At 44.9% G+C, this 26,973-nt stretch overlaps 1 protein-coding gene across 2 annotated transcripts in view; it reads right to left on the minus strand.

The window, feature by feature from the left end:
- wdr5 (WD repeat domain 5) overlaps positions 1-26,712 on the minus strand; it is a 65,174-nt gene extending 38,462 nt beyond the window's left edge. The window contains exons 1-6 of one of the 2 annotated variants that reach the window (XM_060841678.1): positions 26,521-26,712; positions 26,002-26,087; positions 10,985-11,172; positions 7,549-7,657; positions 6,838-6,911; positions 993-1,082 (exon numbers count right to left, since the gene is read on the minus strand). In XM_060841678.1, the coding sequence (XP_060697661.1) occupies positions 993-1,082; positions 6,838-6,911; positions 7,549-7,657; positions 10,985-11,062 (351 nt within the window). In that variant the 5' untranslated portion in view covers positions 11,063-11,172; positions 26,002-26,087; positions 26,521-26,712. The remainder of the gene's footprint in view (positions 1-992; positions 1,083-6,837; positions 6,912-7,548; positions 7,658-10,984; positions 11,173-26,001; positions 26,088-26,520) is intronic. The other variant, XM_060841677.1, reaches the window with a different exon arrangement.
- Between the last annotated feature and the right edge of the window lie 261 nt (positions 26,713-26,973).

The following is a 26,973-nucleotide window of genomic DNA, read 5'->3' on the forward strand; positions in this document are numbered from 1 at the left end:
CTTCCTAAGTATAGCCACAATGCTATCCCTTACCAAAAAATGTCACTCCCCCTACTCTCTTTCCTGTAGCATTTGTATCCTGGAACATGAAGCTACCAGTCCTGTCCATCCCTGAGCCACGTTTCTGTAATTGCAACGAGAGCATTATTGGGGTGTGATGGGTCTTTGAAAGATGTTGGCAGCCTTTCAGCGGCAACAAGCCACATCAATGCAGTCCACAGACGGGGGGTTGGCTTCCACGATATCTGTGCTGCGCAAACAACATTCTTAAGTTTCCTATGGTTCTGGACAGAGCAGTTGCCGTACCAGGCCATTATGCACCCAGACAGAATGCTTGCAATGGTTCGTCTGTAAAAATTGGGGATGGTCCTTATGGACATGCCAAATTTCCGGAGCCACCTGAGGAAAAAGTGTTGTTGTGCTTTCTTGACCGTTGCATCTATGTGGGAAGCCCAGGACAGCTTGTCGGTTATTTTCATTCCCAGGAACTTGATGCTCTCCATCCTCTCAACCTCAGCTCCATTGTTGTCAAAGGAACACGCACTCCGCCTTTCTTTCGGAATGATCAGTTCTTTAGTGCTGCCGATGTTAAGAGGTTCTTCTCATTGCACAGCATTACCAAATCCTCTATCTCCTTTCTGTTTTGTTGTTGTTTGATATCCGTCCCGCCATGTTGTCAGCAAACGTTTATGTCGCATTTGTTCGGAATTTGACTACACAGCCATGGGTGTGCAGGGAGTACAGCAGGGGGCTAAGGATGCACCTTGCTGGTGAATAAACACTGGTTAGGACATCGAGAAACCCTTCCATGCTCCTCCTCAAGAATGGTGATGTGACAACTTTTATACCTGTGATGATACAAACATCTTCTGGTGCAGTGCCCCCTCAGTGATGAGCCTTCTCTTCAGTCATCCCAGGTCAAAGAGCAAACAGAGATTTCCAACTAAATCCCCTCACCGTATCACATTACCAAAACCAACTGGCTCACTTACCGAATTCACGTCCCAAATTTTGAGGGTTTTATCATCTGAAGCAGACACCAGCAGGTTTGAATCTGTGGACCAGGCAACGTCTGAGATTCCCTGTTTCAAACCAGATTACAAACAGTGAGCACATCCCTGTATCTTACTTGAGAGAGTAACTGGATTCCATACTGGCAAAGGGAAAACCATTGATAGAACCTTCCAACATTCAAATTCCCACATCTCGGCCAGTGCACTTCACGTCCACTGACATTGGTCAGCAGCACAGGACAACACCTAGCAAACAAACTGTGCTCGGAAAATGAAAACATTAATACAATCATCAAGTGGCAGAGGGACTGGACTAATGTGGCTGGGGATAGGGGACCACAATGAAACAGATAAGAGAAACAAGGGACACCAGCAATATCCTCTGAGGGACCAGTGACTGCAAACTGAACTGGACTGGCCATAGAACTACAATGGCCACAACAGCAGGTCAACGACTGGAAATTCTGTCAGGAATATATTTTGCATTAGAAATCTTCTGATTTCATTAATGGTCAAGGAAGGAGGGGTGTGATTGAGAGACCGGGCAAGAGGCCCGGTGTTTACAATTGCCCAACAGGTTGGAGGTTCTCTCAGCTTGTGTGGATGAAGGGGAGGAACACAGGGAGGTTGGACTAACCTTATCATGGCACTCTGGCACAGGAACTGATTCAAGTAGAAGGAGAAAAAGGTCATCAGTGATAGTCGGGGATACTTTACTCCACTTGCTGCTTCACAGAACAAGCCCAAAAAACTATGTTATACCAGGGTTCAGCCCATCAGCTCAGAGCTGGACAGCAGTTTAGGGAGAGGGGAAGAATCCAGTTATCGTGATCTATGTGGATATCAAATGACATCAGGAGGAGCAGGAAAATCTTCCGCTTAAACATTACAAATAGTTAGGCACCAAAGGTAATGAACCAGGCCAGATGTCGGACTTACTTGTAGGTGAGCACTTTGGAGAGAGTGACCATAATTCAGTTACGTTTAGTTGAGCCATGGAAAGAGACAGGTACATGCCACAGGTCAAGAGTTATCGATGGGGCAAAGACCATTATAATGCGATTAGGCAAGAATTAGGATGCATACAATGGGGGAGCAAAATGCAGAGGAAGGTGACAATGGAAATGTGGAGCTGGTTTAAGGAACAGATATTGCGTGTCCTTGATAGGTATGTCCCTGTCAGGCAGGGAGGAAGTGATAAGGTAAGGGAACCGTGGTTTCCTACAGAAATTGCATCTTTTGTTAAGCAGAAGAAGGAGGCTTATGTGTTGATGAGGCAAGATGGTACAGATGAGGCGATGGAGAGTTAGAGATCAGCTCAGAAGGATTTAAAGAGAGAATTGAGAAGAGCAAAGAGAGGACTTGACCAGCCTTTAGCAAATAGAACAAAGGAGAACCCTAAAGCTTTCTATAGGTATGTGAGGAACAAAAGGATAACTAAGCTAGGAATAGGGCCAGTCAAAGACAGATGTGGGAAGTTGAGTGTGGACCGTGTGGAGATCAGAGAGGTGCTAAATGAACATTTCTCATTGGTTTTCATTCAGGAAAAGGAGAATATTGCACAGGAGAAGAATGAGGTATGAGATATTAGACTAGAAAGGATTTAGTTATGAACAGGTGTTGTCGATTCTAGGAGTGGAAGCAGACAAGTCCCCTGGGCCGGATGGGATTTATCAGAGGATTCTCCGGGAAGCTAGGGAGGAGATAGCAGAGCCTTTGGTTTTAATATTTGAGTCATCATTGTCTACAGGTTTAGTACCAGAGGAGTGGAGGATTGCAAATGTTATGCCCTTGTTCAAGGAGGGCAGTAGAGATGACCCAGGTAATTATAGACCAGTGAGCCTTACTTCTGCTGTAGGAAAGGTTTTGGAAAGGATTATAAGAGATAAGATTTATAATCATCGAGCAAGCAACAATTTGATTTCAAATAGTCAACGTGGTTTTGTCAAGAGCAGGTCGTGTCTCACAAACCTCATTGAGTTTTTTGAGAAGGTGACCAAGCATGTAGATGAGGGTTGGGCAGTTGACGTGGTATACATGGACTTCAGTAAAGCCTTTGATAAGGTTCCATATGGTAGGCTGTTGGAGAAAATGCAGACGCATGGAGTTGAGGATATTTGAGCAGTGTGGATTAGAAACTGGCTTTCTGAAAGAAGGCAGCGAGTGTGGTTGATGGAAAATATTCAGCCTGGTGTCTGGCTACAAGTGGTGTGCCACAAGGATCTGTTTTGGGACCACTGCTGTTTGTCATTTTTATCAATGACTTAGATGCAGGCATAGATGGATGGATTAGTAAGTTTGCAGTTGACACTAAAGTCAGTGGAGTAGTGGACAGTTTGGAAGAATGTTACAGGTTGCAGGGGAACTTGGATAAACTGCAGAACTGGGCTGAGAGGTGGCAAATGGAGTTCAATGCAGCTAAATGTGAGGCGATTCACTTTGGGAAGAATAACAGGAAGGCAGAGTACTGGGTCAATGGGAAGATTCTTGGTAGCGTGGATGTGCAGAGGGAGCTTGGAGTCCATGCATGTAGATCCCTGAAAGTTGCCACCCAGGTTGATAGTGCTGTTAAGAAGGCATGCGGTGTGTTAGGTTTTATTCGTAGAGGGATTGAGTTCCGGAGCTGCAATCTCATGCTGCAACTATACAAAGCGCTGGTCGGCTGCACTTGGAATATTGTGTATAGTTCTGGTTGCCATATTTTGGGAAGGATGTGGCAGCATTGGAAAAGGTGCAGAGGAGATTTACCAGGATGTTGCCTGGTCTGGAGGGAAGGTCTTGTGAGGAAAGGCTGAGAGACTTGGGTCTGTTCTCATTGGAGAGCAGGAGGCTAAGAGGGGATTTGATAGAGACATACGAGATTTTCAGAGGATTAGGTAGGGTAGACAGGGAGAGTCTTTTTCCAAGGATGATGATGTCAGCTTGTACGAGGGGACGTAACTACAAATTGAGGGGTGATAGATTTCAGACAGATGTCAGAGGCAGGATTTTTACATAGAGAGTGGTAAGGGTGTGGAATGCCCTACCTGCCAATGTAATCAACGCAGCCACATTAGGGAGATTTAAACAATCCTTGGATAAGCACATGGATGATGATGGGATAGTGTAGGGGGACGAGCTGAGAATAGTTCACAAGTCGGTGTAACAAACCGAAGGGCCTGTTCTGCGCTGTACTGTTCTATGTCTTAAAGGAAACAGAACCAATCCTTAGAATTTATCCCATTCCAGAATTATGATTTAGATTTAACATCATGATGGAAAAAGACAAAGAACAGGAGAATCTATTCTAAATTAGGGGAAAGCAGACTTATCAAAACTGAGAGACAATCTGGCAGAAATGAATCTGGCAAAATATATCCTATGACAATCCTAACAGATAATACTTTAAAAAGCTTTCAAGTTTCAGCAAGCACAAGTTGAAATAAAGAAGAAAATTATGAACCTAAATACAGGAAACATAAAACAAATATTGGCTGGCAACAAAGGCAAGTCTAGGATGTACATGGTAATTTGAAGGTGGATGCAGAAGATGTAGGCAGGTTCTTTCTTTTGTGAAGACAGAGACAAAATTATGAGGTGAGGCAGACATTCTCATTCAAGAGAAGTGAAAAATATTCACAAAAAGCAGAATGAGGAGGGAAATATGTGACTGACTGATCTCCAAGTGGTATCCTAGACTGTTAAAGGATGCCAGGGAGGAAAAAGCAGATCCCCAGAGCACAAGTTTCCAATCTTCACTAGATACTGGTGAGGTACCGGAGGATTGGAGATCTGCAAACATTGCACCATTGCTTAAAAAGGGTGACAGGGATAGGCCAAATAATTATAGGCTTGTCAGTCTGACAGCGGCAGTGGGCAAATTGCTAGAGTCTATCCCGAGAGATAAGATTACTTATTACATAGAAAGTCATGAATTAATGAGGGATAGTCAGCATGGTTTTGTTAAGGGAAGGTCAGCTCTTGTTGACAATGTTTTGTGGAAGCACCCAGGAGGATTGATAAAGGGACCGCACTGGATGTTGTCCACATGGATTTTAGTAAGACATTTTGAGCTCCCACATGGTAGACTGGTCAGAAAAATTACAGCGCTTGAACAATGCTCAATTATATTCTTCCAAAGGTTTTCCACAGGACTCAGGATTGGATTCATTGCAGCTTGTGGTCTAAGTATTTTAATTTATTCACTCATAGAATGCGAACATCACAGGCTGGACCAGCATTTATTGGCAATCGGTCACCCCGCAAGAGAAGGTCGTCAGCTGCCTTCTCGAACAACTGCAGTCCATTTGGTGTAGGTACCCTCACAATGATGTTAAATGCATTGGGCAAAGTATTGAATATCAGAGGTGGGATACAATGTCAGAAAACGTACAAGACACTGGCTAGGTTAGTGCTGGACCTTTGTGTACTTGTGTGCTGTTCTAGTCACCACGTTACAGCAAAAACAATTTCTTTAGAGAGTATTCAAAGGAGATTTAAAAGAATTATGCCAGGACTTGAGAACTGCAGGCATGAGGAAAGACTGGATAGGCCTATGTGGTCTTCCTTAGAACAGAGAAACTGAGGTGACTGAAGAGTCTGAGTCATACAACATGGAAGCATCCCTCAGTCTAACTTAGCCATGCTGAACAGGTTTTCCAAACTGAACGTTTGCCTGTGATTGGTCCATATCGCTTTAAACCTTTGTAAAATGTATCTGTCCTAACAGCTTTTAAATATTGTAATTGTACCGGCCACCACCACTTTCCCCGGGGCCCCTCTTCTTCAAGGCTCGAGCACGGACTGCTTTAGCATCGGACGATTTGCGAATGGTGCTGAACATTGTGCAATTAAACATCCAGACTTCTGATCTTACAATGGAGTGAAGTTCATTGATGGAGCAGCTGAAGATGGTTGGATGAGAGACGCTAACCTGAGGAACTCCTGCAGAGACGTCTTTAGTTAAAGCATTCAAACTAATGATGAGCTTTTACAGAATAGATAGGGGAACACTTTCCATCAATCAGGAAAAGACTCAGCTTTATGGTAAACTGGCACAAACGAAAATGGAGGGGAGATGAACTTTTGAGTCAGTTGATGTTGTGTGGATTGTGCTGTCTGAAAGGGTGTTGGAGCTATTTAGTTAAAAACTAATTCTAAATCAAAGCAAAGGATTATGGAAACAGCGGGGGGGGGGGGGGGGGGGGGGGGAACTACCTGAACAGCACTCACTAACAACTGGCACAGGTGCAATTGTTCCAAATTTATCTCTGCCTGCGTTGTCTAACCCTACTGTATTTTCAGTCTTGCGCTACATGCTGGTCAGCACTGCAGGAAGAACACTCCCCAGGAGTGCTGTGGGATCTTGCATATCCACCAAGCAGGACAGAGTACCAGTTTAACATCCAGATACCAGGACGGAGGTGGGGACTGAAGATGCTGGAGATTACAGTCAAGATCAGAGTGGTGCTGAAAAGGCACAGCAGGTCAGGCAGCATCTGAGGAGCTGGAAAATCGACATTTCGGGTAAAAGCCAATTTTGCTGCTCCTCGGATGCTGCCTGACCTGCTGTGCTTTTCCAGCACCACTCTCATCTAGATAACAGGGCTCACCCTCAGCTACAATGCAGTATGAAATCAAATATTGAGTTTAAATCAACAGAAGGAACAGAGCTGGAGACAAGGGTGAATCAGCTCAGCTAAGTTCAGGCCAACAACACCTTTCTCACGAGAGCAGGTTCAGGTAAGACATTGCTTTGGTCTTTTTAAGCGAGTTCTCAATAATAGCCATTGAGTGTGGGTCACAGGAGGCAGAAAATGACAGCATTTGTACTTTCCACACTCACCAGTTTGTGTCCTAATATGGTCTTCTCAAACTTGCCATCATAAGCACCCCAGATTTTAATCAGTTTGTCAGCAGCTGTGGAGCAAGACAAAAAAAAACTTCAGCTTTGAGATAGAGCAACCTTCATTGACATCGGGCCAGAGAACTGTCCTGCTTAGTGAATCCAATGCTGTATGAAAGACATGAGCTTGGTCATCAATCGCCTCCAGTTCTTTCTTCTGCCATTCAAATCAGAACCACCCCTATGGCCCATCCCCGTAACCCTGCATTTCCCATGGCCAATCCACCTAGCCTGCTCATCAATGGATTTTTGGGGGAAACCGGAAGACCCAGATGAAACCCACTCAGACACAGGGAGAATGTCTGTATGGAGTTTGCGCAGTCACCAGAGACTGGAATCAAACCTGGGTCCCTGGCATTGTGGGCTGTAATGCTAACCACTGAACCAGCGTCACCCTAAAAGTCAACAAACCAGGCAATTGGGATAAGGGGTGAGAAAGGAGAAAGTGCGCAAGACAGGAAGGGCAGGTGATGAGGGGAATAAGTTCACTCACCACACTATGCATTCGGGATTCAGTCATGTTGTCGCTAGCATCTTGCCACAATGAGCATGGTGTTTAGCTACTGTCTGCTGGGATGGATTCCTGGTGATCAAAACTGACACTACATACTCTCTCGCGAGATAAACGAGTAATGTGACAGATCTACTTACAGGAACTTGCCAGCCATTCTCCATTTGGACTGAACTTCACTGATGACACAGCCTTGGTATGTCCAGCCAGTGTGAACTTCAAGGTATAATTTGGTTTCACTGCAGAAGGCTGTTATTTAAACAAAAAAAAAAGAGATTGTTATATAATGCTTGATTGACACTACTCCCATCACTGATGCTCAGCAGCAGGAGTGAGTACCACCTACAAGATCCACTGCAGAAATTCACTATGGATCCTTAGACAGCTCCTTCCAAACCCACGACCACTTCCACTTAGAAGGACAAGGGCAGCAGATATGAAGAAATGCCACCACCACCTGCAAATTCCCCTCCGAGTCACTTAGCATCCTGACTTGGAAATATTATCATGCTCCTTCAGTGGTGCTGGGTCAAAATCCTGGAATTCCCTCCCTATCTACATTACACACCCGCCTACAGCACAGAGAGGACACCAGTTGAAGGCAACAACTCACCATCACCTTCTCAAGCAGCAATTAGAAACAGGCAATGAATACTGACGCAGCCAGCAATGCCTAGATTACAGGACCAAATAAGTACAATTAAATAAGCTTAGCAATTCAACTTTCCACTAGATGCCAGAAACCATCAGCAATGGAAATGGCAATTTTGGTCACTGACTGATGGCCCAATAGAAATCATAGGCTGATTCTCTGGAATGGAGTTTGAAACAACATACTTCTAACGGAATTAAAACAGAAAATGCTGGGAAAAAAAAAGTCAGTAGTTTCGGCAGCATCTGTTTAGTGTGAGGAAGATACAGTAAATGTTTTAGGTCTGTGACTATAGAACATAGAACAATACAGTGCAGAACAGGCCCTTCGGCCCTCAACGTTGTGCCAATCTGTAAACTATTCTCAGCTCGCCTCCCCCTACACTATCCCATCATCATCCATGTGCTTATCCAAGGATTGTTTAAATCTCCCTGTGGCTGAGTTGACTTACATGAGCAGGTAGTGCATTCCACGCCCTTTCCACTCTCTGAGTAAAGAGCCTGCCTCTGACATCTGTCTGAAATCTATCACCCCTCAATTTATAGTTATGCCCCCGCATACAAGCACACGTCATCATCCTCGGAAAAAGACTCTCCCAATCCTCTGATCATCTCGTATGTCCCTTTCAAATCCCCTCTTAGCCTTGTTCTTTCATGGGCGGCATGGTGGCTCAGTGGTTAGCACTGCTGCCTCACAGTACCAGGGACCTCCAGGTTCAATTCCTGCCTCAGGAAACTGTCTGTGTGGAGTTTGCACATTTTCCCCGTGTCTGCGTGGGTTTCCTCCCACAATCCAAAAATGTGCAGGTTAGGTGAATTGGCCATGCTAAACTACCCGTAGTGTTAGGTGAAGGGGTAAATGTAGGGGAATGAGTCTGGGTGGGTGGCTCTTCAGAGGGTCAGTGTGGACTTGTTGGGCTGGAGGGCCTGTTTCCACACTAAGTAATTTAACCTAATCAGAACAGACTTAAATCTCTCAGCCTTTCCTCATAAGACCTTCCCTCCAGACCTGGCAAATCTCCTCTGCACCTTTTTCAATGCTTCCATATTCTTCCCGAAATATGGCGACCAGAACCACACACAATATTCCAAGTGGGGCCACACCAGCGCTTTGTATAGTTGCAGCATGATATTGCGGCTCCGGAACTCAACCCCTCTACAATGAAACCTAACACACCGTATGCCTTCTTAATAGCACTATCAACCTGGGTGGCAACTTTCAGGGATCGATGCACATGGACTCCAAGCTCCCTCTGCACATCCACACTACCAAGAATCTTCCCACTGACCCAGTACTCTGCCTTCCTGTTATTCCTAAAGTGCATCACCTCACATTCAGCTGCATTGAACTCCATTTGCCACCCCTCAGTCCAGTTCTGCAGTTTATCCAAGTCAAATTATTGCTTGCTCGATGATTATAAATCTTATCTCTTATAATCCTTTCCAAAACCTTTCCTACAGCAGAAGACAGACTTACTGGTCTATAACTACCTGGATCATCTCTATTGCCCTTCGTGAACAAGGGCATAACATTTGCAAACCCCCAGTCCTCTGGTACTAAACCTGTAGACAATGACAACTCAAATATCAAAGCCGAAGGCTCTGCTATCTCCTCCCTAGCTTCCCAGAGAATCCTCTGATAAATCCCATCAGGCCCAGGGGGCTTCTCTACTTCACTCCTCCTCGAGTCGATAACACCTGTTCATAACTAACCTCAATCCTTTCTAGTCTAATATCTCATTAGATTATATTCCCTACAGTGTGGAAACAGGCCCTTCAGCCCAACAAGTCCATACCAACCCTCCAAAGAGTAACCCACCCAGACCCATTTCCCTCTGACTAATGCACCTAACACTATGGGCAATTTAGCATGGTCAATTCACCTAACCTGCACATCTTTGGACTGTGGGAGGAAACCGGAGAAACCCTACGCAGACACGGCGAGAATGTGCAAACTCCACACAAAGAGTCTTCCGAGGCTGGAATCAAAGCTGGGACCCTGGTGCTGAGAGGCAGCAGTGCTAATCACCATGCCACCCTCATACCTCATTCTTCTCCTCTACAATATTCTCCTTTTCCTGAGTAAACACAGATGAGAAATGTTCATTTAGCACCTCTCCGATCTCCACAGGATCCACACTCAACTTCCCTCTTCTGTCTTTGACTGGCCCCATTCCTACCCTAGTCATCCTTTTATTCCTCACATACCTATAGAAAGCTTTAGGGCTCTCCTTTATTCTATTTGCTAAAGACTGCTCGTGTCCTCTCTTTGCTCTTCTTAATTCTCTCTTTAAATCCTTCCGAGTTGATCTGTAACTCTCCATCCCTCATCTGAACTACCTTGTCTCATCATCATTCTGCTTAACAAGAGATGCAATTTCTGTAGTAAACCACGGTTCCCTTACCTTATCACTTCCTCCCTGCCTGACAGGGACATACCTATCAAGGACACGCAATATCTGTTCCTTAAACCAGCTCCACATTTCCATTGTCTGCATCCCCTGCATTTTGCTCCCCCATTGTATGCATCCTAATTCTTGCCTAATCGCATTATAATTGCCCTTGCCCCATCGATAACTCTTGACCTGTGGCATGTACCTATCCCTTTCCATGACTCAACTAAACGTAACTGAATTATGGTCACTCTCTCCAAAGTGCTCACCTATAACTAAATCAAACACCTGGCCTGGTTCATTACCAAGTACCAGGTCCAATGTGGCCTCTCGTTTTATCGGACCTTCTACATACTGTGTCAGGAAACCCTCCTGTATACATTGGACAAATCTGATCCATCCGACGTACTAGAGTTATAGCATTTCCAGACTATTGCCTGATCCTTTGAATAAACTGAACATGCTGGCCACATAGCTATGGCGAAACAAATTAGCATCTAAAGTGCCCTAGCAAACATCTTCCACAATTCACCTTGTTTTGATTAGAGGAAGAAGGTATTGACTGTGTTTTTGTGCACTCTGACTCAGATTTTTTATCTTCAGTGGCCATTGTTGTTGAGCACACCAGTGTAGCAGAGTCCCGATGTTTTGATGGTGAGGAAATTTGCTTTGATCGAAAACAACTCCCTTTCTCAGTAACAGCTGGCGTGGCCAGAGTGCCTGTAAAAACCAGAGAAGAGAAAATTGGCAGTCTGGATCATAACTCAAATTCACAACAGCAATGTGATGGAATATTGCAGACTCACGGAGTTCTATGTTGCAATCACACAATGAATTACTGGACAAACTAACTGGGCAAACTGCTTCGAGTTACCAACTAGTCACTAAGGTCTCTGTCTACACAGCTACTACACTCCCTCCTACGCACCAATTCACCTTAGAATATTCTAATACACTCTCTTTTCTCAACGTGCTACTCGAGAAATGTGTTAATGAGTTCACTCCAGCTGTCTATCAAATACCCACCATCACTGGTCAACATACATGTTAGGATCTGAATACTTTTATGTACCAGAGGATTTGTTGTATCAGCATCTTAGAAATAGGGCATGAACAACTTCTGTGCAGGACAATGGCTATCCTGATTGTGTAACTGCTCAATACAAAGAGCTCAAACTCACAAAGAAACCAAAGGCAGTCACTTCCAAACTTGAAAAATGTCTCCTCCACCTCAAACTACCCTAGAACATATTCTCAAAATATCTCAAGAATGTGAACATGTTGAAGCATTTTGCTCCTGTACAGTAGAAACAGGAGCAACATACTTCAACAGGATGCAGTCACCAGTCTGAAACAATTTTCTGTCTTCCACATAATTAAGCGACATTATGTAGTAATTTCCATGCTAGCACAATGCTAGGTATACAGACTGTACATAGCAGGATTGGTTGATCAAATCAAACAGCACGCTCCTTCAGGCACAGGACAGACAGTATTCAACTAGCCCACGCTTATGCGACCCAGAACAAAGCATGGCCTGTGAAGTGATCCTGCGAAGTGATCCTGTGATTGCAGTAAAATGTTGAACAATCCAGAATATGCTAACAGTTAGACTAATGACCAAGTTAAGATAATCAGTTGTATTCTTATATGATTCACTTCCGTTTGATAGAGGCAACAAATACTGACCTGTCTCTCAAAACAGAAGAAATGTGTGCAATCCTCGTACCTTTGTGGGATGGTCCAGGAGTTTGGGGAACCTATAGTATGTCACAGTTTTCTCCACATCAACACCAGAACCAATTAGATTCGACTCGCCAACTAATCAGCACCGGCTGTTTTGCTATACTATAACCCGCTGTGATTGTTTGAAGTTCAGTATCCTTCGCATTTGTTCTGATGAGCTGGAGACAAAAACCTTCAATGTCTCTTCTTATCAAGAAGCATTGATAACCTTTGCAGTTAGACTTAGTGCATCTATTTATGAAGCCTTAGATGCCAGATGCTTTGCTGAGCACTTTCACAGGATGTCTTACTACCTTAAACGTAGGTCAAACCATGGGTACCTGGCTCTACACACACTTTTGCATTAAATTGATACTGTCTGTCTCTTCCTTTCCTCAAAATGCATTACCTCGCATTTCATCTTAAAATTTGTTTATATTGGCCTACTCAACTTGCATATCTTCATCCTGTTGCAGTCGACTGGTATTATCCTCACTCTCCCACGAGGGGTGTGCCATCTCTGCTGCTGTTTTGTTAGCATTTGTGTCCTTGATAAATGAATCAACAGCGTACTTTTCAAAATAAACAACCAATTTCCTCACCTCCTCAGCTTTAGCTATTGGCTTCCCCTCTTTATTAAAATCACTCAACTTAATCAGCTGCAAGCTTTCTGAACATATTGCCACTGCTGTGGCTTCTGAGCTTCTTGCAAACAGTGCCTTTCAGTATCTGCAACACTGTACTGTGCTGTACTGTCTATTATCCCACCCACTAACACATCTCCTCCATCACCTGCCAACTCTGGGATTGGATGTAAAGTTCATGACAGCTAACCTGTACTTCAACCAAGAATGGTCCCAGACTGTTAGCTGACTGTTGAGGAAAAATATTGCCTCTAGGAGTGCAGAATTATTAAAGTCTAAGTGTTAATCTTTAGTCCAATAACAAAGGCAAATACGGCAAGTGACAATTCCCCTCTCAATCCATCATCTATAGGTTCCAATGCCAACAGCTCCCAACACCAGCAGGTGATTCACTCCATCAGCTCTCCTGACTCTTTAGTCGAACCTACAACAAACGATGGACCACCTGAGTGACCTGCTCAGCTAAAATTGCATACTCGCATCCAGTCAATTATACAGAGTATCTCCTTCAGTCTCAAGTAAACTGAACATCTTGATCCCTTTTTACAAATCATTCTACCTCCTTCACTGCTCCATGTTCCTCCTTCCAAACCTACACGGAACACACTAATCCATTCGACAACTCAGAGAGGGGCAATTTACCAAGGACAGGGAACAGAATGGGGGTCTGCTGTGGCTGCCAAGGCTCAAGTGTGGACAAAGTACTGTATCAAGTGGAGAGTGTGAAAATTAAGGAGTCATGTGCACACGTACACAGGTTGGAGTCAACAGGCTGAATGTTGGGAGAATGGCTACCCTTTAATAGAATTTTGTTCTTGCTCCCTTGTTTTGCTACAGCACTTGTGAACCCAGCATCTATAGAAATATGCACTGTACCTAAGATCAGAGTCCGACTCTATAGGACAGGATTGTCACGGATGCAAAGTCACATATCCCATTTTATGGTACTAAATACTGCATTGACCCAACTCTTTATTCACAAATACTCAGAAGTTTTGGAACATTTAAAGTGTTTTAATGAATCAGTGTGAAAAAGATAGGTACAAGGTGCTGGGTGGGCAGGGTAGCAGCTGAGCAGGGCACTGAGGTCAGGTCAAGGAGCACTGCATATAAAAGATAGTTTTGTCTTGGAATCAAAACCTGGGGAGACTGACATTCACAGGTGGAACTCACATATGACTGGAGATTCTTTAGTACAAAAAACTGCCAAAGAAACTTAAATACTCTATAGTGCTTCAAGATGCAAACACAACAGTCAGACTAGCACTTCAACCAATTAATGAGGAACAGCCACAGACAGATAATATTACTGAAGGAAATAAATGTCACAAATAAAGAGGCTATTAGTCCAGATATATGAGAATAATGTCAAGTAAGACAAAGTAAAAGGAAATATACAAATTGACAATGAAGAGACAAAGAGACAAGAGACTAGGAATACAAGAGGAATGTAACTCACCTCACTTGCCCACCATCTGCAAGGCACAAATCAGGAAGGAATGGAATGGAATACTTCCCACGTGCCTGGGTGGGTGCAGCTTCAACAGCACTCTAGAAGCTGGCCACCATCCAGGACAAAGCAGCATCCACAAACACCCCCTCCCTCTGCCACTGAACCGGAGTAGCAGCAGTGTGTATGATCTCCAAGACGCACTGCAGAAATTCACCAAAGATCCTCACACAGCACCTTCCAAACCCACATACACTTCCATCCAGAAGGACAAGGGCAGCAAATGCAGGGGAATATCACTACCTTCAAGTTCCCTTCCAAGCCATTCCCCATCCCGACTTGGAAATATATTGACGTTCCTTTACTATGGCTGGATCAAAATCCTAGAAATCCCTCCCGAAAGGAATTGTGGGTCAACCCACAACAAGTGGACTGCAGCGTTTCAAGAAGGCAGCTCACCACCACCTTCTCAAGGATGTTTTCCAGAAGTAGGGGTGCTGTTTTAAAATTAGAGGGGGCGCCCTTTTATGACACAGATGAGTAGAATGCTAATCAGAGAGGGTATCACAGCTACAGAAGTTACCATTGTCAAGGAGGGTCTACCTACTGAGTCAGTATGGGTGGAAATTAGGAACAGCAACGGAGCAGTCACCTCATTGGGGGTTTACTACAGGCCCCCCAATAGCAGCAGGGAGATTGAAGAAAGCATAGGTCGGCAGATTTTGGAAAAGTCTGAATATAGTAGGACTGTTTTTTTTAGATTACTTACAGTGTGGAAACAGGCCCTTCGGCCCAACAAGTCCACACCGACCCCCAAAGCGCAACCCACCCAGACCCATTCTCCTACATTTACCCCTGCCCCTAACACTACGGGCAATTTAGCATGGCCAATTCACCTAACCTGCACATCTTCGGACTGTGGGAGGAAACCGGAGCACCCGGAGGAAACCCACGCAGACACGGGGAGGATGTGCAAACTGCACACAGTTTAGTCGCCTGAGGCGGCTGTTGTAATGGGTGACTTTAATTTTCCCAATATTGATTGGATCCTCCTTCGAGCAGATGGTTTGGAAGGAGCTGTTTTGTAAGGTGTGTTCAGGAGGGCTTCCTAACTCAGTACGTTGACAGGCCGACGAGGGGAGAGGCCACCTTGGATGACAAGCACGTAGGAGCTTCTCGTCAAAAGAAAGAAGGCAGCTTACATAAGGTGGAGGAAGCAAGGGTCTTGCTCAGCTCTACAGGATTACAGGCAGGCGAGGAAGGAACTCAAAAATGGTCTGAGGAGAGCCAGGAGGGGCCACGAAAAAGGATTAGGGAGAATCCAAAGGCATTTTACACTTACGTGAGGAATAAGAGAATGATCAAAGAAAGAGTAGAGCTGATCAGGGACAATATAGGAAACTGGTGTACAGAGTCTGAGGTGGTAGGGGAAGCCCTAAATGAGGTTTTTTGCTTCTGTCTTTACTAAAGGAAAGGACTTTTAGTGAATGAAACCATTGAGGAGCAGGTGTGCATGCTGGAACAGATAGAGATTGAGGAAGCTGATGTGCTGAAAATTTTGACAAACATTAAGATTGGCAAGTCACCAGGGCCAGACCAGATTTGTCCTCGGCTGCTTTGGGAAGCGAGAAATGTGATTGCTTCGCCGCTTGTGAAGATCTTTGCATCCTCGCTCCCCACCGGAGTCATACCTGAGGACTGGAGAGAGGCAAATGTAATTCCTCTCCAAGAAAGGAAATAAGGAAATCCCCGGCAATTACAGTCAGTTTCACGTCTTTCATCTGCAAGGTGTTAGAAAGGATTCTGAGGGATAGGATTTATGACCATCTGGAAGAGCATGGCTTGATTAAATGCAGTCAACACGGCTTTGTGAGGGTCAGGTCATGTCTCACAAACCTTATTGAGTTCCTTGAGGATGTTACTCGACAAGTTGATGAGGGCCGAGCGGTGGATGTGGTGTATATGGACTTCAGTCAGGCATTTGGTAAGGTTGCCCATAGTAGGCTCGTTCAGAAGGTCAGGAGAAATGGGATACAGGGAATTTCAGCTGTCTGGATACAGAATTGGCTGGTCGACAGAAGACAGCGAGTGGTAGTGGAAGGAACATATTCTGCCTGGAAGTCAGTGGTGAGTGGTGTTCCACAGGGCTCTGTTCTTAGGCCTCTACTCTTTGTATTTTTATTAATGACTTGGATGAGGAGATTGAAGGATGGATTAGCAAGTTTGCAGACGACACAAAGGTTGGAGGTGTCGTTGACAGTATAGAGGACAGTTGTAGGCTTCAGCGTGACATAGACAGAATGCAGAGCTGGGCTGAGGGGTGGCAGATGGAGTTCAACCTGGATAAATGTGAAGTGATGCATTTTGGAAGGTCGAACTTAAAAGTCGAGTACAGGATTAAAGACAGGATTCTTGGCAGTGCGGAGAAACAGCGGGATCTTGGTGTGCAGGTACATAGATCCCTTAAAATTGCCACCCAAATGGACAGGGTTGTTAAGAAAACATATGATATCTTGGCTTTCATTAACAGGGGATTGAGTTTAAGAGCCACGAGATCTTGTTGCAGCTCTATAAAACTTTGATTAGACCGCACTTGGAATACTGTGTCCAGTTCTGGTCGTCCTATTATAGGAAAGATGTGGATGCTTTGGAGAGGGTTCAGAGAGGTTTACCAGGATGCTGCCTGGACTGGAGGGGTTATCTTATGAGGAGAGGTTGATTGAGCCCGGACTTTTTTCATTGGAGAAAAGAAGGAAGAGAGGGGACCTAATTGAGGTGCACAAGTTAATGAGAGGTATAGATAGAGTTTATAGCCAGAGACTATTTCCCAGGGCAGAAATTGTTAACATGAGGGGTCATAGTTTTAAGCTGTTTGGCAGAAAGTCTCGAGGGGATGTCAGAGGCGGGTTCCTTATGCAGAGAGTTGAGAGAGCATGGAATGTGTTACCAGCAGCAGTTGTGGAAGCGAAGTCATTGGGGATATTTAAGAGACTGCTGGACACGAATATGGTCACAGAAATTTGAGAGTTCGTACATTAGGCTTATCTTACATGAGGATCAATGGGCTGAAGGGCCTGTTCTGTGCTGTACTGTTCTATGTTCTAATGTTTTACTCAGAGGGCTTTCCAGCACCACACTGTTTGACTCTTACTCAGAGGACTGTGCGACTTTCAAACTCTGCTTCAGAGATTGGAACAAAATTCTAATGGGGTAGCCACTCCTCCAACATTCAGCCTATTGACTCCAACTTCAGAGGCAGGGTCTTGGAACATTTTTAAGACAGAGCAGGTAGACTCTTGTTAGACAGAGGAATCAATGGTTGGAGGGTACATGGAAATGTGGAATTCGAAACACAAACAGGTAAGTCAAGATCTGATTGAATGACAGAGCAGATCAGAGGGGCTGAATGGCCGACATCTGCTCCTCATGAGTATATTCACATGCATATGGTGAGGAGCTACAGTGACAGCTGAAACTGCCTGGTGAGCAAAACAATCAAACTTTAAAAAGAGACATTGGATGGAATATTACACACACACAAGGAAATCAAATCAGCACTGTTCAGCTGAAAGCTGTTCACGAGCAGCTGGCAGCTCTGTCCCAGGCTCCTGTCAGCAAACCAAAGAAGAAAGAGAAAAAGGAGAAAAAAAAAGGAAAAACACAAAGTGAAAGTGGAGGAGGAGGACAAGAAGTTCAAGACCTCTCAGGCGACCAAGCAAGCACAGTGCAAGAAACACAGCAGCAAAAAGCCCGGCAGTGCAAACTCACTGACCAGGTGCGACACCCAGAAACTGCTGGAGCAGCAGTGATTCTCTAGATAGTAATATGAATTGCAGGCGTGGTGGATCTGTGGATGTCAAATAGAAAGAGCACATAACTAGAGCAGTGATTGTAATCCAGAAATGCTGCGGATAGACCAAGATAAAGTCACGGTTAATATCACGATCTCTGAATCTCTGAGGACATGGAGGTGATGCCAGAGAACCTGAGAGTTGTTCATTTTACACTTCTCTGAAACTGAAAGAGTAGAGGGGCCGGGCTCACGTCACTGGCAGGGCCAGGGGCCGGGCTCACGTCACTGGCAGGGCCAGGGGCTGGCTTAACATTATTCGGTGGAGTGAAATGCCTAGAGGCCATGTTAAGGGATAAAATTAAATTGCATATTGAAAGAGGTGTGTTAATTTGGTATGGATTAATCAAAGACAAAATTATACAAAGATTTGCAGATGCTGGAGATTTGAAACAAAACAAATTGCTGGAGAAACTCACCAAGTCTGACAGCATGTATGGGGAGAAAGCAAATGTAACATTTCAAGTCTGGTGGCTCCATCAGAACTGACAGCTGCAAGGAGAAACTGGTATTGGTGTAAGACAAGGTGGAGACTGCAGGGACTGTTTACTCTGGGACAACATGGTCCACTCCTCCTCCATTCCCAATACCTCCTCACATTTCCACGGCGCTTTCCCATGCAATTGCAGAAGGTGTCAGACCTGCTAATAACCTCCTCCATATCCAAGGCCCCAGACACACATTCCAAGCAAAGTAGCAGTTGACCTGCGCCTCACACAATGAGTCACTGTTCACGCTGTAGTCTTCTTCACATTGGGGAGATAAAATGCAGACTGGGTGACCACTTTGCAGAAGGCCTCTCAAACTGACTGAGCTTTTGCGCCACAATGTCAAAGCTTCCTTTTAGCAAAATATTAATCGTTAACGGTTGGGCTGGTGACTTCAACAACATATAAAACGGAAGAACAGGCTGTAGGTGAAAACAACCAGAAATCCTGGTAATATCCTGGGGACCCAGGTTCGAATTGCACCATGGCAGATAGTGGAAGTTACTTCAATTTAAAATACCCAGGAATTTAAAACAATGATGAATGTGAAGCCCCTGTTAATTGTTGTAAAAACCCATCGGTTCACAAATATCCTTCAGAAATGGAAAAGATGCTGGTCTGGCTTATGGATTACTCCAGGAGAAAGTGAGGTCTGCAGATGCTGGAGATTGGAGCTAAAAATGTGTTGCTGGAAAAGCACAGCAGTTCAGGCAGCATCCAAGGAACAGGAAATTCCTGAAGAAGGGCTTATGCCCGAAACGTCGAATCTCCTATTCCTTGGATGCTGCCTGACCTGCTGCGCTTTTCCAGCAACACATTTTCAGCTATGGATGACTCCATACCCACACAATGACATTGACTTTTAACCACTCGCCAATGGCCAAGCATGCCACAGAGTTGCATCAACAGCTGAAAAGTCTCAGAAAGAGAATGAATGCAGATGGACCACCTGGCATCGACCTCAGCACAGGAAACAACAATGGAAAATACAGCCCTGTTGATTCTGCAAAGTCCTTCTTACTAATATCTGGGGATCATGCCAAAATTGGGAGAATTGTTTCACAGATGAATCATTCAACAGCCTGACCGAGTCAAACCCATGGGATCAGACCTGATGGATACGGCCATCACCATTCATGGGGATATTCTAAATCACCAGTAGGACAGACCCAGTAGAGGTGGCGGCACAGTGGGATACAGCCAGGAGGGAGTGGTCTTTGAAGTGTTCAAACACTTATCTTCAAACACTGAAGTTTTATGGCATCAAGTTCACTGCAAACAAGGAGACCAAATCCTCCCACAGCTGATGCCTGCGCTCCTTCACATTGAACACCATGCAGGAAGTACTGAGGGGAGGGAAATGTAGTCTAGGTGGGGGGCTTCAAGATCCATTCTGAAGTGTCTTGACAGCACTACCACTGACTGAACTGGCGAGTCCTAACGGACACTGCTGCCGGGCTGAGTTTGCAGCAGGTGGTGAGGGAGCAAAGGGGAGAAACAAATTTGACCTCATCCTTACCAAACTACCTGTGCAAATGCATTTGTCTATGACAGTATCAGAAAGTGTAACCACCATACAGATTTTAAGAGATAAAATTTCATCTGCACATGGAGGATACCCTGCATAATTTTATATGACATGATTACCATGCTAAATGGGATGATTTAGAACACATAAATTAGCAACTCATCAGCAGCAGCTGAATTTTCTCATACATAATCTGCAACCTAATAGCCAGCACACACCCATTCTATTGTTACCGTTAAGCAAGAAGCTCAAAGTTGAAAAGTGTGGTGCTGGTCAGGCAGCATTCAAGGTGCAGGAGAATCGACATTTTGAGCATAAGCTCTTGGTTGGGGTGGGGGGTGGTGAAGAGAGAGAGAAGAGGTAGCTGGGAATGCGATAAGTAGATGGGAGGTGGGGATGATGGTGATAGGTCAGAGGGGAGGGTGGAGCAAATAGGTGGGAAGGAAGATGAACAGGTAGGACAATTCAAGAGGTGGTGCCAAGTTAGAGGATCTGGGATAAAGTGGGGCTGGGGAAATGAGGAAACTGGTGAAATCAATATTGATCCCGTGTGGTTACAGTCCCAAGGAAGAAGATGAGTCGTTCTTCTTCTAGACATCAGGGGGCTCTGGTTTGGCAGCAGAGGCAGCTAAAGACTTGCATGTCTTTGGCAGAGTGGGAGGGGGAGTTCAAGTGGTTGGCCACAGGGTGGTGGGGTTGATTGGTGCGTGTCCCCCAGAGTACTAGGAACAGCATCAGGCATACTTAAAATTGAAATATCAAACAACAAAACAGGACTACTTGGTGCTAAACATCAAGCAGCAAATGATAGAAAAAGTTAAGCAATCCATCAACCAACAGATCAGATCTAAGCTCTCCATTCCTGTCACATCCAATTAAATAACAGACTAGAGGGGTTGGTTCTTTAAATATCTACAAATAACCCCAAATTTAACTATGGAAGGACCCATATATCAATGCAAAAGATAAGGCTAAACCATTTGCTATAATCTTCAGATGGAACTACCAAATGGATGATCCATCTTGACCTCTTACAGAGATGCAAATGTGTTGCTGGTCAAAGCACAGCAGGCCAGGCAGCATCTCAGGAATAGAGAATTCGACGTTTCGAGCATAAGCCCTTCATCAGGAATTCCTGATGAAGGGCTTATGCTCGAAACGTCGAATTCTCTATTCCTGAGATGCTGCCTGGCCTGCTGTGTTTTGACCAGCAACACATTTGCAGCTGTGATCTCCAGCATCTGCAGACCTCATTTTTTACTCTTACAGAGATCCCTAGCATCACGGATGCTGGTCTTCAGTCAGTTCAATTCAATTCACATGACATTAGAAAAGCTTGAAATATTGGATAAGAACAAAGACTTTGGACCCTGACAACGTTCTGGCATACATCTCAAGTACTATGGCCAAGTCTAGCTGCTACACTAGAGTTAAAACACTGGCAGTGATCTGACAATGTGAAAAATTGACCAGGTATGTCTTGTACACAAAAAGTAGGATAAATCCAAATTCCATCAGTCTGCGCTTGATTATCAAGAAAGTGATGGAAGGTGTCATCAACAGTGCTATCAAGCAGTGCCTACTCAGTGATACTTCGTTTCGGTTCTGTCAGAGCCACTCCGCTCCCGACCTCACTACAGCCTTGGTTCAAACATGGACTAAAAGAGCTGAATTCCAGAACTGAGGTAAGAGTAACAGCCTTGACATCAAGGCCGCACTGAACAGAGTATGGCATCAAGAGCCTTAGAAAAAACTGGAATCAATGAGTATTGGGGAGCAAACTCTCTGGCAGCTGGAGTCATACCTGGCACATGGGAAGATAGTTGTGGGTTATTGGAGGTCAGTTATCTCAGGTCTAGAACATCGCTGCAAGTGTTCCTCAATGTAGTGTACAAGGCTAACCATCTTCAATTGCTTCACCAATAATCTTTCATTCATAAGGTCGAAAATGGGTTTGTTTGACGATGATTTCATAATGTTCAGCACCACTCTGACTCCTCAGGTACTGAAGCAGTTCATGATCAAATACATTACCTAGACAATATGCAGGTAAGTGCGAAGTATCAGCAAATAATATATAGGTTACTCAAGTGTCAGGCAATGACCAACTCCAACAGGACACAATCTAACTATCACCAGTTGATTTTCAAATAGTATTACCATCACTGAATCCGCGACTATCAACAGCCTGTGATTTACCAGAAAGTGAACTAGACCAGTCATATAAATATAGTGGTTATAAGACAAAGTCAGAGGCTAGAAATCCTGCAATGAGGTAACTCACTTCCCGACTTCCCAAAACCTGCCCACCATCTACAGTCCCAAGTCGCATGCATGATCGAATCTCCCTCCTTGCTTTGATGAGCACAGCTCATTCAAACTTGAAACTCGACACCATCCAGTACAAAACAGTCTCTTTGACTGGCATTACATTCACAAACATTCATTCTTACCAAGTTTTGAGAAGGTTTGTAGCTCAGGTTGAGGTTCTGGATGCCGGTTTACTCACGGAGCTGGAAGGTTCGTTTCCAGATGTTTCGTCACCATACTAGGTATCATCAGTGGGCCTCAGGATGAAGCTCTGGTGGTGTAGCCTGCTTTCTATTTATATTTGGGTTGGTGATGTCATTACTGTTCTTTTTCTCAGGGAGTGGTAAATGGGATCCAAGTCAATGTGTTTGTTGATAGAGTTTCGGTTGGAATGCCAAGCTTCTAGGTATTCTTGTATGTGGCGCAGTTTGGCTTGTCCTCGGTTGGATGTGTTGTCCCAGTCGAAGTGGTGCCCTTCCTCATCTGTATATAAGGCTAGTGAGAGTGGGTCATGTCTTTTTGTGGCTAGTTGATGTTCATGCATGGCTAGTTTCCTGCCTGTTTGTCCAATGTAGTGTTTGTTACAGTTCTTGCACGGTATTTTGTAGATGACATTTTGTAGATTCATTCTTACCACCATCAACATTCAGTTGTTGCAGTGTGTACCATTAACAAAATGCACTGCAGAAATTCACCGAGGCACCTTGCACTTTCCTGACTCATGACCATCTAGAAGGACAGAGGCAGCAGATCCATCAGAACGCTACCACTTGCAACTTCCCCTCTAAGCCACTCACCAACCTGACTTGGAAAATACATCACTTTTCCTTCCCTATTACTAGTTCAAATCCTGAAACTCCTTCCCATCAGCATTGTAGGTCTACCTACAGTACTGGACTGCAGCTGTTCTAGAAGGCAGCTCACTACCACTTTCTCAAGGGCAACTCGGGATGGGAAATAAATCCTGGACCAACCAGCAAATGCTTACATTGCACAAATGAATTTCTAAAACCAGGAGAGGCTGTGAATTAAGGGAAAGGATGGTATTTGTATTTTACAACTTGGCCCATTGTCAGGATTGTAACTGAGGATGAGGCAGGCGAATACACATTAGAAAAATTTAGAAACATTTGCACTCTGACACATTTTGGGAGAGGGGAGGGTTAAGAATAAGGAGAAGAAAAATTCACTCAATGATGAAACGTTAAGAGAAGTTAAAAAAGGTGAAGTGCTCTGATACACAAATTTCTAAACAGGTAGAGAACCAATTAAGCTCAACAGTATGGAACAGTGCAGCACCACCTCAACTGGTGCATGATGCACATTGATTAAGTGAAATATCACAACTTGATAAATTGTGGAGCTGGAAAAAGCACAGCAGATCAAGCAGCATCAGAGGAGCAGGGGAGTTGATGTTTCAGGTCAGAACCTTTCATCAGGACTGGTGGAAGATTATCACCTTAAACATCAACTCCCCTGTTCCTTTAATGCTGCTTGACCTGTGCTTTTTCTAGCTCTACACTTTATTGACCTGATATTCCAGCATCTGCAGTCCTCATTATCTCCAAGTACCTCAATTTACAAAGGAATGAAATGGCTTCAAGTGTTTGTGTTTTTAGGAGAGGAAAGGAGTCAAAACAACGGCACTTTTAAAAGGGAGGACAGATGATAGGCAGCACATGGTCAGTGAATAGGAAGGGTTTAAAGTGATTTGGGCCAAGTGCTGGCAAATGGGACGATTAGGATATCTGGTTGGCATAGACGAGTTGGACCAAAGGATCTGTTTCCGTGCTGTACATCTCTGTGACTGAGTCAAAAAGCCAATCACATTATATCTGCCTTGCCAGAATTTGCAGGTACTGAACCTCAATGATATAAACAGAACTTGTAGGGTGAAATTCCTTTGACAGTTAGATCAGTCTTACAGATGATTCTCTCGAACCTGCCTTCTCTACAGAATGAACCCAAAAACAATGCCACAACAAGCAGCTGAGGAATAACTAAGTAACTACATTAGATAATTTAATACTGGAGACTGCAAACATCCATCTTGCAGACACCAGTACAGGAGTTGGGGGCGGAAAAAGAGAGAGAGAGAGAGAGAGAGGAAGAGGAGGAGGGAGTGTGCGGGAGGGTCATGCTACCCACCCCAAAACTGAGTCCAGCTTCTTCAATACATTGTTTAATAATACCATCCTCCTATCACCCCCTTAACAGCTTGACTTGGCCAGCTCCAGTTCCACAGGTGCCAGGCAGCCAGAACATGTCTCAAAGTTCTTTCAATGAAAGGTCGCGAATAGAAGGGAGATATTTATCAGAAAAGCATCACAGCTAATCCTGCCCTTCCCCAAGGTTTACATACAAATAGAAAATGGATCAGAATTCCAAACTGTTTGTCCCCTTGCTCGTCAGCTCCCAAGAGAAGCCAACAGCCTTCAGCCCAATTGAGCTCTTCCTGATATCAAACTTGAAAGATTGTAAACTGCAGAATTTCAAGAGGACATGGATCAGTTGGTGAAGTAAACTCATGACGTGCAATGAAGAGGAAGGTGAAGTGATTGATTTTAGCACAAAGAACATAGAGACAACATAAACTAACGAGCACAATTCTAAAAGGGGTGCAGAAGCAGGACCTGATATATTTGCATGTGGAACTTGCACAGAATAGTAGCTCAATTTTGTGTCATCAGCTCTGGGCCCTACACTTAGTCATAGAGATGTACAGCACAGAAATAGACCCTTTGGTCCAACTCGTCCACGTTGACCAGATATCCCAAATTAATCTGATCCCATTTGCCAGCACTTGACCCATACCCGCCTAAATCCTTCCTATTCATATACCCATCCAAATGCCTTTTAAATGTTTTAATTGTACCAACCTCCACCACTTCCTCTGGCAGCTCAGTTCATACACGCACCACCCTCTGCGTGAAAACGTTGCCTCTTACATCCCTTTTAATTTTTTCCCCCTCTCACCCTAAACCTACGCCCTCTAGTTCTGGACTCCCCTACTCCAAGTAAAAGACCTTGTCTATTTAACTTATATATGTTCATGCTTTTTATAAACCTCTATAAGGTCACCCTTCAGCCTCTGACACTCCAAGGAAAACAGCCTCAGCCTGTTCAGCCTCTCCCTGTAGCTCAAATCCTCCAACACGGTCAACATCCTTGTAAATCTTTTCTGAACCCTTTCAAGTTTCACAACAGCCTTCCAACAGGAGGGATACCAGATTTGCACACAATATTCCAAAAGTGGCCTAACCAATGCCCTGTACAGTCATAACGTGACTTCAAGAAGAATGTGACAGTGTTGAAAAATGTGCATGCAAGATTTTATGAGAAATGGCAACAAGGACGATGAACTTCATTAACAAAGTTTGACTGGAGAAACTGGGGCTCTTTTCCTTGGCAAAAACATAACCGAGGGGAGAATTAGAAGTCATTCAAACTCATGAGAAGTCACAACAGTGCTGATAGAAACTAATCCCATTTGTGGGTGGATTGAAAATGAGGACGCATGGATTCAAATAGATGCACAAAAAGCTTTTACATACCATGAGTGATTAGGATCTTCAATGCACTGCCTGAGAATGTGCTGGAGCGGTTCGATGAAGGAGTTCTATAGAGAATTAGCCTGTATCTGAAAATGAATAATCTGCAGGTTGCAGAGCTGGTGGGAGATAGCACTAAGTGCAACCAATGTGTTAACATACATCCAATCGGCCGAATGACCTCCCCCTGCACAGTGACCATTGAGAGAGCTGCAGGGTCACCCACCCCACAATGTCCTGCCAGGACAGGGACTGTCTGAGGCTGGGTTCGGGGTCCAATGTGATGTGGGGGGGTGGGGAATGGGGGGGGGGGGTGGGGAATGGGGGGGGGGGGGGGGGGGGGGGGGGGGGGGGGGGGGGGCGATACACGTTCCGGCTGCGGGAGCCGCTGGGGTGGTCAGGGGAAGGGGGAGGCTGATGCTGCAGGAGATGTAGGGATGGGTCTGGGCCCCGGGGAACCTGCGTTCAAAGCCCTGAACCCACGTTAAGCCGGGCCTGAGCCTCCACTACCACCGCTGTTACCTGGGCCTGCCGCCGCTCTCCCCGTGCAGCCTGGGCCTCAGCTTGGTGCCGCCGCTCTCCCCGTGCAGCCTGGGCCTCAGCTTGGTGCCGCCGCTCTCCCCGTGCAGCCTGGGCCTGGGCCTCGGCCTGCCACCGCTGCTGCTCCTTCTGCTCGATGTGGCGGGAGCGCCCACTGCGCTTGCGCCGTTCCAAACCCCTGGCATGTGACAAAGAGCCGAAAAGGCCAAGAGAGAACAATAAGTGAGAGCCTCCAGCCACAGAGCCCCCCTGGGAGTAGACCTCCCACAGAATAACGTTACATATCACACAACACCAGCTTATAGTCTAACAGGTTTAATTGGAAGCACACTAACTTTCAGAACAACGCTCCTTCATCAAGTGATAGTGGAGGGCTCAATCCTAACACAGAATTTATAGCAAAAATTTACAGTGTGATGTAACTGAAATTATACA

The sequence above is a fragment of the Hemiscyllium ocellatum genome, chromosome 21 (genome assembly GCF_020745735.1).
Source record: "Hemiscyllium ocellatum isolate sHemOce1 chromosome 21, sHemOce1.pat.X.cur, whole genome shotgun sequence".
Classification (NCBI taxonomy): Eukaryota; Metazoa; Chordata; class Chondrichthyes; order Orectolobiformes; family Hemiscylliidae; genus Hemiscyllium; species Hemiscyllium ocellatum.